The 12,880-nt window shown below is 38.5% G+C and overlaps 1 protein-coding gene across 1 annotated transcript in view; it reads left to right on the forward strand.

The window, feature by feature from the left end:
• The window catches only part of AP1G1 (adaptor related protein complex 1 subunit gamma 1), an 82,121-nt gene that overhangs the window by 59,281 nt on the left and 9,960 nt on the right, over positions 1-12,880 (forward strand). The window contains exons 14-19 of the mRNA XM_052655468.1: positions 6,463-6,585; positions 6,758-6,847; positions 7,140-7,267; positions 8,089-8,193; positions 8,821-8,962; positions 9,147-9,273. Coding sequence (XP_052511428.1) covers positions 6,463-6,585; positions 6,758-6,847; positions 7,140-7,267; positions 8,089-8,193; positions 8,821-8,962; positions 9,147-9,273 — 715 coding nt within the window. The remainder of the gene's footprint in view (positions 1-6,462; positions 6,586-6,757; positions 6,848-7,139; positions 7,268-8,088; positions 8,194-8,820; positions 8,963-9,146; positions 9,274-12,880) is intronic.

The following is a 12,880-nucleotide window of genomic DNA, read 5'->3' on the forward strand; positions in this document are numbered from 1 at the left end:
GATCTTTTGTTTCTTTAGATACATTCGTAAGTATTTTATTCTTTTCATTGCAGTGGTGAATGGAATTGTTTCCTTAATTTCTCTGTTTTCTCATTGTTAGTGTATTGGAATGCAAAGGATTTCTGTGTGTTGATTTTATATTCTGCATCTTTACTATGTTCATTGATTAGCTCTAGTAATTTTCTGATGGAGTCGTTAGGGTTTTCTATGTAGAGGATCATGTCATCTGCAAACAATGAGAGTTTTACTTCTTCTTTTCCAATCTGGATTCCTTCTATTTCTTTTTCTGCTCTGATTGCTGTGGCCAAAACTTCCAAAACTACGTTGAATAGTAGTGGTGAAAGTAGGCACCCTTGTCTTGTTCCTGACTTTAGGGGAAATGCTTTCAGTTTTCACCGTTGAGGGTAATGTTTGCTGTGGGTTTGTCATATGTAGCTTTTATTAAGTTGAGGTATGTTCCTTCTATTCCTGCTTTCTGGAGGGTTTTTTATCATAAATGGATGTTGAATTTTGTCAAAGGCTTTCTCTGCATCTATTGAGATAATCATATGGCTTTTATTTTTCAATTTGTTAATGTGGTATGTTACATTGATTGATTTGAGGATATTGAAGAATCCTTGCATCCCTTGGATATAAAGCCCACTTGGTCATGATGTATGATTTTTTAAATATGTTGTTGGATTCTGATTGCTAGAGTTTTGTTAAGGATTTTTTCATCTATGTTCATCAGTGATATTGGCCTGTAGTTATCTTTTTTGTGGCATCTTTGTTTGGTTTTGGTATTAGGGTGATGGTGGCCTCATAGAATGAGTTTGGAAGTTTATCTTCCTCTGCAATTTTCTGGAAGAGTTTGAGTAGGATAGGTGTTAACTCTTCTCTAAATTTTTGGTAGAATTCAGCTGTGAAGCCATCTGGTCCTAGGCTTTTGTTTGTTGGGAGATTTCTGATTACAGTTTCAATTTCTGTGGTTGTGATGGGTCTGTTAAGATTTTCTGTTTCTTCCTGGTTCAGTTTTGGAAAGTTGTACTTTTCTAAGAATTTGTCCGTTTCTTCCACGTTGTCCATTTTATTGGCATATAGTTGCTGATAGTAGTCTCTTATGATCCTTTGTATTTCTGTGTTGTCTGTTGTGATCTCTCCATTTTCATTTCTAATTTTATTGATTTGATTATTCTCCCTTTGTTTCTTGATGAGTCTGGCTACTGGTTTGTCAATTTTATTTATCCTCTCAAAGAACCAGCTTTTGGCTTTGTTGATTTTTGCTATGGTCTCTTGTTTCTTTTGCATTTATTTCTGCCCTAATTTTTAAGATTTCTTTCCTACTACTAACCCTGGATTTCTTCATTTCTTCCTTTTCTAGTTGCTTTAGGTGTAAAGTTAGGTTATTTATTTGACTTTTTTCTTGTTTCTTGAGGTAAGTCTGTATTTCTATGAACCTTCCCCTTAGCACTGCTTTTACAGTGTCCCATAGGTTTTGGGTTGTTGTGTTTTCATTTTCATTCGTTTCTATGCATATTTTTTTTAAAATTTCTTTGGGATTTGTTGGTCACTCAGCAGCATGTTGTTCAGCCTCCATAGGTTGGAATTTTTAATAGTTTTCTCCTGTAATTGAGATCTAATCTTACTGCATTGTGGTCAGAAAAGATGCTTGGAATGATTTCAATTTTTTGAATTTATCAGTGCTAGATTTATGGCCCAGGATGTGATCTGTCCTGGAGAAGATTCCATGTGCACTTGAGAAAAAGGTGAAATTCATTTTTGGAGGGTGAAATGTCCTATAGATATCAATTAGGTCTAACCGTAAAAATGGTCTATTGTATCATTTAAAGTTTGTGTTTCCTTGTTAATTTTCTATTTAGTTGATCTATCCATCGGTGTGAATGGGTATTAAAGTCTCCCAGTATTATTGTGTTATTGTTAATTTCCCCATTCATACTTGTTAACATTTGTCTTACATATCGTGGTGCTCCTATGTTGGGTGCATATATATTTATAATTGTTATATCTTCTTCTTGGATCGATCCTTTGATCATTATGTAGTGTCCATTTTGTCTCTTTTCACAGCCTTTGCTTTAAAGTCTGTTTTATCTGATATTAGTATTACTACTCCTGCTTTCTTTTGGTTTCTGTTTGCATGGAATATCTTTTTCCAGCCCTTCACTTTCAGTCTGTATGTGTCCCTTGTTTCAAGGTGGGTCTCTTGTAGACAATAGATATAGGGGTCTTGTTTTTGTATCCATTCAGCCAGTCTTTGTCTTTTGGTTGGGGCATTCAACCCATTTACATTTAAGGTAATTATTGATAAGTATGATCCCGTTGCCATTCACTTTATTGTTTTGGGTTGAGTTTATACACCTTTTCTGTGTTTCCTATCTAGAGAAGATCCTTTAGCATTTGTTGGAGGTGGTGGTGCTGAATTCTCTTGGCTTTTGCTTGTCTGTAAAGCTTTTGATTTCTCCTTCATATTTGAATGAGATCCTTGCTGGGTACAGTAATCTGGGCTGTAGGTTATTTTCTTTCATCACTTTAAGTATGTCTTGCCATTCCCTCCTGGCCTGAAGAGTTTCTGTTGAAAGATCAGCTGTTATCCTTATGGGAATCCCCTTGTGTGTTATTTGTTGTTTTTCCCTTGCTGGTTTTAATATTTGTTCTTTGTGTTTGATCTTTGTTAATTTGATGAATATGTGTCTTGGAGTGTTTTGCCTTAGGTTTATCCTGTTTGGGACTCCCTGGGTTTTTTGGACTTGCATGATTATTTTCTTCCCCATTTCAGGGAAGTTTTCAACTGTTATCTCCTCAAGTATTTTCTCATGGTCTTTCTTTTTGTCTTCTTCTCCTGGGACTCCTATGATTAGAATGTTGGGGTGTTTAACATTGTTCTGGAGGTCTCTGAGGTTGTCCTCATTTCTTTTAATTCTTTTTTCTTTTTTCTTCTCTGTTTCATTTATTTCTACATTCTATCTTCTACGTCACTTATCCTATCTTCTGCCTCCGTTATTCTACTGTTGGTTCCCTCCAGAGTGTTTTTGATCTCGTTTATTGCATTATTCATTATATATTGACTCTTCTTTATTTCTCCTTAGGTCCTTTTTAAACCTTTCTTGCATCTTCTTTATCCTTGTCTCCAGGCTATTTATCTGTAACTCCGATTTGTTTTCAAGGTTTTGGATCATTTTCACTATCATTATTTGGAATTCTTTATCAGGTAGATTCCCTATCTCTTCCTCTTTGGTTTGGTTTGGTGGACATTTATCCTGTTCCTTTACCTGCTGGGTATTTGTCTGCCAGTTCATCTTGTTTATATTGCTGTGTTTGGGGTGGCCTTTCTGTATTCTGGAAGTTTGTGGTTCCTGTTTATTGTGGAGGTTCCTCACTATGGGTGAGGTTGGATGGGTGGCTTGTCAAGGTTTCCTGGTTAGGGAAGCTTGTGTCTGTGTTCTGGTGGGTGGAGCTGGATTTCTTCTCTCTGCAGTGCAGTGAAGTGTCCAGTAATGAGTTTTGAGATGTCGATGGGTTTGGTGTGACTTCGGGCAGGCTGTATATTGAAGCTCAGGGCTATGTTCCTGTGTTGCTGGAGAATTTGCATGGTATGTCTTGCTTTGGAACTTGTTGGCCCTTGGGTGGTGCTTGGGTGATGGAGTGTAGGTATGGAGGTGTTTGATGAGCTCCTATCGAGCTCATTGATAGGATGAGCTGGATAGGATGTTCCCTGGATTCAGGAGTTCTCAGGTGTTCTCAGGATTTGGACTTAAACCTCCTGCCTCTGGTTTTTAGTCTTATTTTTACAGTAAGCTCAAGACTTCTTCATCTATACAGCACCAATGATAAAACATCTAGGTTAAAGATGAAAACTTTCTCCACAGTGAGGGACACCCAGAGAGGTACACAGTTACATGGAGAAGAAAAGAGGAAGGAGGGAGCTAGAGGTGACCAGGAGGATAAGAGGGGGAATCAAAAGGGGAGAGAGCCATCTAGCTAGTAATCACTTCCTATGTGCTCTCCACAGTCTGGACCGCTCAGAGATGTTCACAGAGTTACACAGAGAAGAGAAGAGGGAGGAAGGAGACAGAGGTGGCCAGGAGGATAAAGGGGTGAATCAAAAGGAGAGAGACAGATCCAGCCAGTAATCAGTTCCCTAAGTGTTCTTCACAGTCCCGAACACACAAATAGATTCACAGAGTTGGGTAGAGAAGAAAAGGAGGAGGGGGGAGATAGAGGCAACTTGGTGGAGATAAAGGAGAGTCCAAAGGGGGAGAGAGCAGTCAAGCCAGTAATCTCACTCCCAAGTAAAAATGGGTACTGAAGATTGGGTTCTTAAAGGTACAAGGTTGATAACAAATACCAAAAAACAAAGATTAAAAATACAGAGTAGAGGTTAGATTCTCAAAAATACAATATTAAGAAAAAAGTCACAAAAATTATATACATACATGAATTTTGCTTTCAAAATAGGGTCTTTTTTTTGCAAGGTAATAGTAGGTTATAAAAATGAAAATTAAAGGAGTAATAGGGGACTTAGACATGAAAAAAATTTTGTTTTAATTTAAAAAATGATAAGAGTAAAAATATATCTAGGACTTTCTCTGGAGCTGTTGCAGACAGTGTGGGGTCAGTTCATTTTCAGATAGTTCCTTGTTCCAGCTTGTACTTCTCAAGGTCTATAGGCCCCTTCCTATGTAGTCGGTGCTAACTACAGGGTTTTAATCTATTGCACCTGTCACTTCCAAAGCGGTTCCCTCTGTTTATTTTAGCTTCTTCTGTTTGCTGGTCTCTTCAGTGTCTAATTTCCACCCCGACACAAGGAGGGCGGTGGTGGTCACTTTTTTTAGTCTCACTTGTTCAGTCGTGTTGTGGGGAGGGAGGAACACTGCAAACAAATATCACTGGCGTGTGCTCACAGTAATTCAGCCACACTGGGTTTGTCCCTGCTCACGGCGTGTTGCTTTCCCAGTCTACCCTGTTCAGGCTCTAGGTTGCTCTGCCGGGAACTGTCTGATGCTGGCCCTGGGTTGTATGCACTGCCCAGGTCTAAGCCACTCAGGTTCAGGTTTTCGGGCACTCCTCAAAGACACAGACTTGGTTGGGCCTGTGTTTTGTGCCCGTCCCAAGTCCAAGCAGCTCAGGTGACCAGGTGCTTGGCGACCACGTTGCCCCCAGTTGAAGGCTGCGACTTATTGCCTCCCCTGTTCCAGCTGCTTGGTTTTCTGGGTGTACAACGGGCGTGCCTTCTCAGGTGTGCCGTGTGTCTCTTCTGGGGAGCTGATCTCTCGCTGTGACCCTCCTGGTGGATGTCGACCGTCCAGAATCTCAAGAAGTCTTGGTTAGCAAGGAAGTCTGCTTGCAGTTTGGTATAGGATGCCTCTCTGGGGCCGTGCTTGCTCCCTTCCAGCTCTGGCTTCCCTCGCCTGCCTGTCTCCTGAGGGGGATGGGCCGGTTCTCAGCCTGCTAGCTCTGCTCAGTCCTTTGTTTTGTGAGTGGTCCTGGCGGTGTCTTAGGTTAGGGATTTTCTCGGGATAGCTATCCCACAGTCTGGGTTGCTTTCTCAAGCTAGTTCCCTCAGATTGCCTCAGGGCATTCAGGCCTGGTCCTTACCCTAAGCAATACAGCCTGCTCCTCCCTGCCCCTTCTCCCCCCCCGCCCCCCCTGCCGCTTGCTAGTGGGGGATGCGAGCATCTGGGCTGCTGCTCTGTTGGGAGTTGCTGTTAGGCACATAATCTGTGGGTTTTAATTATTTATTTATTTTTCCTCCAGGTTATTTTGCCCTCTGAGATTCCAAGGCCCGCCACAGACCCGCCAGAGAGAGTATTTCCCGGTGTTTAGAAACCTGTCTCTTTTTTAAGACTCCCTTCCTGGGATAGATCTCCGTCCCTACCTCTTTTGTGTCTCTTTTTATCTTTTATATTTTGTCCTACCTCCTTTCGAAGACAATGGGCTGCCTTTCTGGGTGCCTGATGTCCTCTGCCAGCATTCAGAAGTTGTTTTGTGGAGTTTGCTTGGTGTTAAAAATGTTCTTTCGATGAATTTGTGGGAGAGAAAGTGGTCTCCCCGTCCTATTCTTCTGCCGTCTTAGGACTGCCTCACTTGTACGCTTTTGACACCTGTGTTGAGGAGTTGTGGGGAGGAAGAGGTTGTTGTAATTAAGTTCCCAGTGAATGTATTTCTTACATTTTTGCGTTAGTAAACATTCTGAGTAGAAAGGGCCTTTCTTGAAATTCTAAGCCTTTATATTTTAATTTTACTTTGGACAAAGAGAAGATTTTATCTTTTTATAAAACCTTAGAACTTAGAATATTCATTTAAATAAGACTTTGAAATTTGAGCTGCTTCTGAACATGAGAATTGGAAACAACTTTATCTTGGAGGGTGTTTTGTAGTCGTCTCCTCTGAGCAACAACAGCACTAGCTGACTTTTCTTAACATTACTGTGTGTTTCTTGGGGTAACTGTCTACATTTCCTTTTAGGCAGGAAGCTATGTTCGTGATGATGCAGTTCCCAACTTGATCCAGTTAATAACCAATAGCGTGGAGATGCATGCCTATACTGTCCAGCGCTTGTACAAAGCAGTTCTTGGTGATTATTCTCAGGTAAGTACTTTTACTTTACGGGGGAAATTGCCATTGTTTTTCTGATATGTTCTTAGTACCGTCACTCTAGAGGTGCCTCAGTTGTGACCTTTATGGTTGGATGATCTATATGATTTGTATTAATCCTTTAAAGGATAAAAATCTTTTTCAAACTGTGACTCTCTTTTGACAGCAACCTTTGGTGCAAGTGGCTGCGTGGTGTATAGGTGAATATGGAGATCTTCTTGTATCTGGCCAATGTGAAGAGGAAGAGCCTATTCAGGTACCCTTTGTCACTCTTGGTTAAGAAAAGGGAAGACAGTGTTTTTGTTTTAAGAGTAGTGTTTAATGCTTTGAAGTCGATTCCTTGAAAACCTTTTAAAGACGCAATGGCGGAATCATAGATTCATTGGAAAGCTTGCTCAGTTTTCAGTTGGAACCTACTGGGCCATTGTGAGATTTGAAACTCACCTTTAGGTCCCTCTCCCCACCCCATCATAGTGACTTACATTGTTTCTCTTACCTTCTGGCTGAGGAGAAGTGAGAGTGTCATGTTTCCATTTTTTTCTCCCCAGGTAACAGAGGATGAAGTGTTGGATATTTTAGAAAGTGTCCTAATATCTAATATGTCCACCTCTGTGACACGAGGTTATGCCCTCACTGCCATTATGAAGCTTTCTACTCGATTCACCTGTACTGTAAAGTGAGTATGGAGAAAAAGGGTGAATGCGTTTTATAATTTTTAAAAACTTTTATTTTGGGAAACTTGAAGCAAAGGCTAAAGTAGAATAGTAAAATCAACTGCCTATACCTTTTACTCCTCAGTAACAGTCATCACTTCATGGTTAATCCTTATTAGATCTATACTTTGCTCCCTGTCATCCCTTCATCCCACCACTGCTTAATTTGAAGGTAAAAACTAATGTTTTTAAAATCAGGTATCTGATGTCTGTTTATTTTTTTAAAGTACTGAAGTTATTTTCCCATGTAAAGGTTCTGGTTTATTATAATTTGAGATATCTGAATCGGAAGAAAATCATTTTGGTGTTTAAATCTTTAAATTTTGCTTTTTTTAAAAAAACACTGTTTTGAATAGAACTCAATTCTTGGGTCAGTTTCCCAGTCAAGCATATTTAATATAAACTTAGTTCTCTCAGATGTTTTGCTTTTGTTTTTAATGTAAAGCCTCATGAAGAATGATATTTTTTACTGTTTAAATTGTGAAGTATAAGAATTTGGTATTAGGCAGTGACACTTTGCTTATAAAAGTCTGATGCTATGACCTTTTTGTTGATAAAAGCTTACTACTGTAAAGTTATTAAAGAAGGGAATGAATACTATAAATTTGTTACTTTGTAGCAAATTAATAATTGGTACTTTTGTTTCTCAAATTTTAGGGTATGAGATATTAAGATGAACATTTCAAAATTTTAACCAGAAACCTCTGTTTTAAACACTGTTCTTTCTGCTTGTTTATGAATTTTCTTTTGGATGTTTGAATTTGTTTGTCATTTTATCCCAAAGCCGAATTAAGAAAGTGGTTTCCATCTATGGAAGCAGCATTGATGTGGAACTCCAGCAGAGGGCAGTAGAATATAATGCACTTTTTAAGAAATACGACCATATGAGGTAAGTGTAAGAAACCGAACAATGCATGTGCCTCTTAGCATCCCAAACACTTTCTCATGATAACCCGTAAAGGAGTTTCACCCCTCATGCTTTATTGGCGGGACATCACAACCCCGTTCAGTTCTTGCGGCTTGGCTACTTGTGTTTTGTTCATCTTCTGTTCTGCCTAGCCTCTAAAGAAATAAGTGAACCGTGTTCTTTTAGTCCCCTTTTCCCCTTTCTCTTGGTAAGGAAAGTTTTCTTCATTTCCATTTTATTTGGTGAAGAAGTGAGGGTTGTTTTATCTCAGGAGAATCTCATTGAGATATCATTACTATTACCATTGTGAACTGCTAATATGTACTTGTTTATCTTTCTTTCATTCCAATTTCTCTGTCACTTATAATTCTCAGGCTCTTGGGATTTAGATGGACAGTTTGTCCATTCAAGGTTTCCTGCCTGCCCTTAATCCAGTCAGGAATGTAGGTCACGTATTCTTGTAATCCAGCTTCTATTTTAGTATATGTGTTGGGATGTGGGAAGGGGAGAGGTCTCTCCACATTTGGCTGGAGTATAGTTAACAGTGATTGTTTTGGGTAGGGAATCTAGGTTAACTGCCTAGAATTTAACCACTTCAGATTCTTCCAGGTCTGCCCTGCTTGAGAGAATGCCTGTCATGGAGAAAGTGACCACAAATGGCCCTACTGAGATTGTACAGACAAACGGAGAGACAGACCCAACTCCTCTAGAGACAAAGCCACCGCCCTCGGGGCCACAGCCCACCAGCCAGGTAGCTTCTCCCTTGCTTATCCTCATGATCTTCTGGTTCCTTAGACCCTATCTCTTAGGTGATTCCCTTCAGTGTTCCTGGGTTGATTGATAATTCTGTTCCCTGTTTTTAAGTATTGAAGGGGCTTTGTGTTAGATAACAGATTAGACAGTGACAATGAATAAGATATTGTTTTCTTGTTTAGGCCAATGATTTATTGGATTTGTTGGGAGGAAATGACATAACACCTGTTATTCCAACTGCACCTACAAGCAAACCAGCTTCTGCTGGTGGAGAGCTTCTTGATTTGCTGGGAGACATCAACCTTACAGGTGAGGCCAGACTGGAGTTAATTTCATGCTTGGCCAGGGATAAGGGCCTTAGGGAAAAACTACACTGAATGTAGACTTTCTGTCTAGCACATGAGACAGTTGAAGAATGGAGAGGGTAAGTGACAAAAAACAAGAATCTTCACAACTTCTGGCCTATGTTGCCATACTAATACTCTAGAGGTAATTCATAGAGATTCCTCAAAGTCTAATTTTTAATTTTTGGAGAGTAAATTACTCACAGTGTTTTAAGACAGAAAGAACAGTCTCAGGCTAGAAAAGAAGCACATCCCAAGAAATACAATACTTTTTCTAGGTTTCTTTCTACTCACGGTTAGTTTCCAAGAGCTGTGGCCTTCTGTGGAGAGTGGAAAGATGTTAACGTGTTTTCCTCTTTCCTTCTCGCCCTTTCTTTCTCCTTCGTGTTAAAGCAATGGAAGGATAAAATTATCCAGGGTTATAATATTCAAACATAACTTTTCATTTGGGGATAACTTATCTTTATTGACATGTAGTAGAAATTTATAATTAGTGTGTCTGCAGATACTGTAAACACAAGAGGTCAAGAGAATATCACTGTAGCATATAATTTCTATCTTAAGTGACTTCTCTAAAAGTGAAATGGAGAGTTATAGCATACATGACTTTGAGTGGAAAACGGCCATAGGTTAAGGATGTTGGATGCTTATCTAGACAGGCTATCACAGACTTAAAGGTTTTTTCCTAACATAACTGCCTCCCAGAACTTATGGTTTATATTTATGTCTTAACAAAATTTCAAAATATTGCTTGTCATTGCTTAGGGCCATTCACAGTCAGTTTCAAATCCTGGGATGCCAAAGCTGTCCTGAATATATGGAAAAACAGGAACAACCCCATTTGAAACATAGTGTATGGGGACCTTCCTGGCAGTCCAGTGGTTAGGACTCTTGTGCTCTCACTGCCATGTGCCCAGGTTCAGTCCCTGGTCAGGGAACTAGGATCTCACAGGCTGGGTGGTGAGGCCAAATGAAAAACCAGAACACAGTGTATAGATGATATGCTTTACTTATTAACATATTAGCATTTACATGTTAGTGTATAATCTTCACAATTATAATTTTCAATGGTTGTCTAATATTTGCTAAGTTTAACCATTATTTATTCAATTCCTTACTATTGGGCATTTTGCTTGTTTCCAGATTTTTCTTAACTGATGCCTCAGTAAATATTGTTATTACATAAATTTGCCCAAATTTATTTTGGGTTTACATTCTTAGGCTCAGTTAAGTTAGGCTTACTCTTTCTGAATCTGTTTAAAATAAAAATGATTCTTATCATCATAGGGTATTTGTGAGGAATAGTGACAGTGCATGGATGACACATAGTAGGCACTTGGTAAATGTTACTTACCTTTTCCTCAATGTCTATGAATTTCACTGTTAGTCATAAATAAAAAAGCCCTAACAGTGATTGACCCTCTTGTCTTATTTTTATTTTTTCAATCTAGGGAATGTTTTATATTTGTCCATATTTGTATTATATGTGAATTTCCATTTTGCACATTCCTTTTGTCTCCTTTAACTCATTTATTCTGGAGCCTTAATGTTTTGTTTTTGTTCTGACTTTCTTTTTTTTCTAGTGTTAACAAGAAAAAGCAAAATAATGAAGTCTAGCTTTTTTTTCCTTATTCATAATGTATTTTACTTTTTTAATTTATTTTTTAATTAGAGGAACATTGCTTTACAGTGTTGTGTTGGTTTCTGCCATGCAACAGCATGCATCAGCCATAATTATACATACATCCCCTTCCTCTTGTGCTTCCCTCCCCTCACCCTATCCCACTGCTCTAGGTCATCACAGAGCACAAAGCTGGGCTCCCTGTATTACACAGCAGCTTCCCACCAGCCATGTATTTTACACGTGATAATGCGCATATGTTGAGGCTACTTTCTTCATCTGTCCCACCCTCTCCTTCCCATACTGTGTGCCCAAGTCCATTCTCTATATCTTCATCTCCATTCCTTCCCCGCAAGTGGGTTCATCAGTACCATTTTTCTAGATTCCATATATATGCGTTAATGTAGGATATTTGTTTTTCTGACTTATTTCACTCTGTATAACATAATGTGTTTTAAATGCAATTCCCCATTTTCTCTACAATTTTAAGTAAAGTTTTGAATTCTAGATTCTTTAAGCCATCATCACAGTCAAATCCTCATGCACCATCATTTAAATGAGTATAAATTAGAAAATAAATTTAGTATGTGCTTTTAGAAAAACTTGAGCTCTGAGTTTCTGTTGTTTTTCAGAACTACCTATTGTACCATTATAGGAGGAAAAAAAGCTACAATTTGAAGGACTAGGGACCCATATGTTGCCTCTGTGTCTTGGGTAGCCTATGATTTTCCATGGAAAGATGTTTCTAAAATTGTTTTGAAAATGGAAATTGTGGGAAAATTACTAGATTAGTTTTATAGAAACTAGGATAGCTATCTGAATATTGTTTATATTCTTCATTGGTAATCTGATTGCACATCCTGTGGTGTCTTCATTTGTTTTAGGTCCTTGTGCTTTGCTTAGTCATATGTATTTCTCCCTTACTTGCTAATTTTTACTATATGATTTTTTTTTTCCTAGTGTACCTGGCTATTTTTTTTTAAGCTAATTCAACCTTTATTTTATTTTGTGATTTTTAAAATGGTGTAATTTCAGCTAATTTCAAAAGTAGTTTGAAACCAACTTAAGCGTAAAATGCATTCTGTTTCTTTTGGTGAATTTTCTTACGCTTCTTAGAATCTTGATTTCTGTCAGTTCATGGTCATGTTCTATCATTTGCCCTCCATAACTTGTTCTTATTTGGAAGGATCAAATAAAAACAATAGACTGATGATTTTGTTTCCCCACTTCACACCACCTTTCCCAGGATGTGTGTGTGTGTTAACATAATACTCTGCAATATTTAATATATGTAAAATTCAATAAATAAGTCTTGTCTTGATCTTCTTAGCTTGTAAAATAAAATGTTGCTAAGATTGTTGACATTCCCTGTGTACTACCTCCTTTTCTCATTCCCTCTTGATCCCAGAGGTAACTACTGTCTATCCTAAAATAGTGTTAGCTTTGGTGTTTACCATTCGTGTGTATTTTTGGAATGTTACAGTGTGTAGTATTATTTTGGCTTTTTAGAACTGGTGTCCAATCGAATGTGTACTTTTATACCTTGCTCTTTTGCTATACATTGAATTTGTGAATAATCTATGTTAAGTGTATTTCTAATGGATTCACATTTTTATTGCTGTATGTGTATAGTATTTTGGGCTTTGATGGTAGCTTGGCAGTAAAGAATCTGTCTCTCGGTGTAGGAGATATGGTGATACAGGTTCGATCAGTGGGTTGGGAGGATCCCCTGGTGAAGGAAATGGCAACACACTCCAGTATTCTTGCCTGGGAAATCCCATGGACAGAGCAGCCTGGTGGGCTACAGTCCATGGGGTTGCAAAGAGTTGGACATGACTTAATGACTAAAAAACAACAGACAATGAATAGTATTTTATTTTGTCAGTGTACCACAATTTATTTACCCGTTATTTTGATAGTGAACATTTTGATTATTTCTAGAATTTCATTG

This window comes from Budorcas taxicolor, chromosome 18 (assembly GCF_023091745.1).
Source record: "Budorcas taxicolor isolate Tak-1 chromosome 18, Takin1.1, whole genome shotgun sequence".
NCBI lineage: Eukaryota > Metazoa > Chordata > Mammalia > Artiodactyla > Bovidae > Budorcas > Budorcas taxicolor.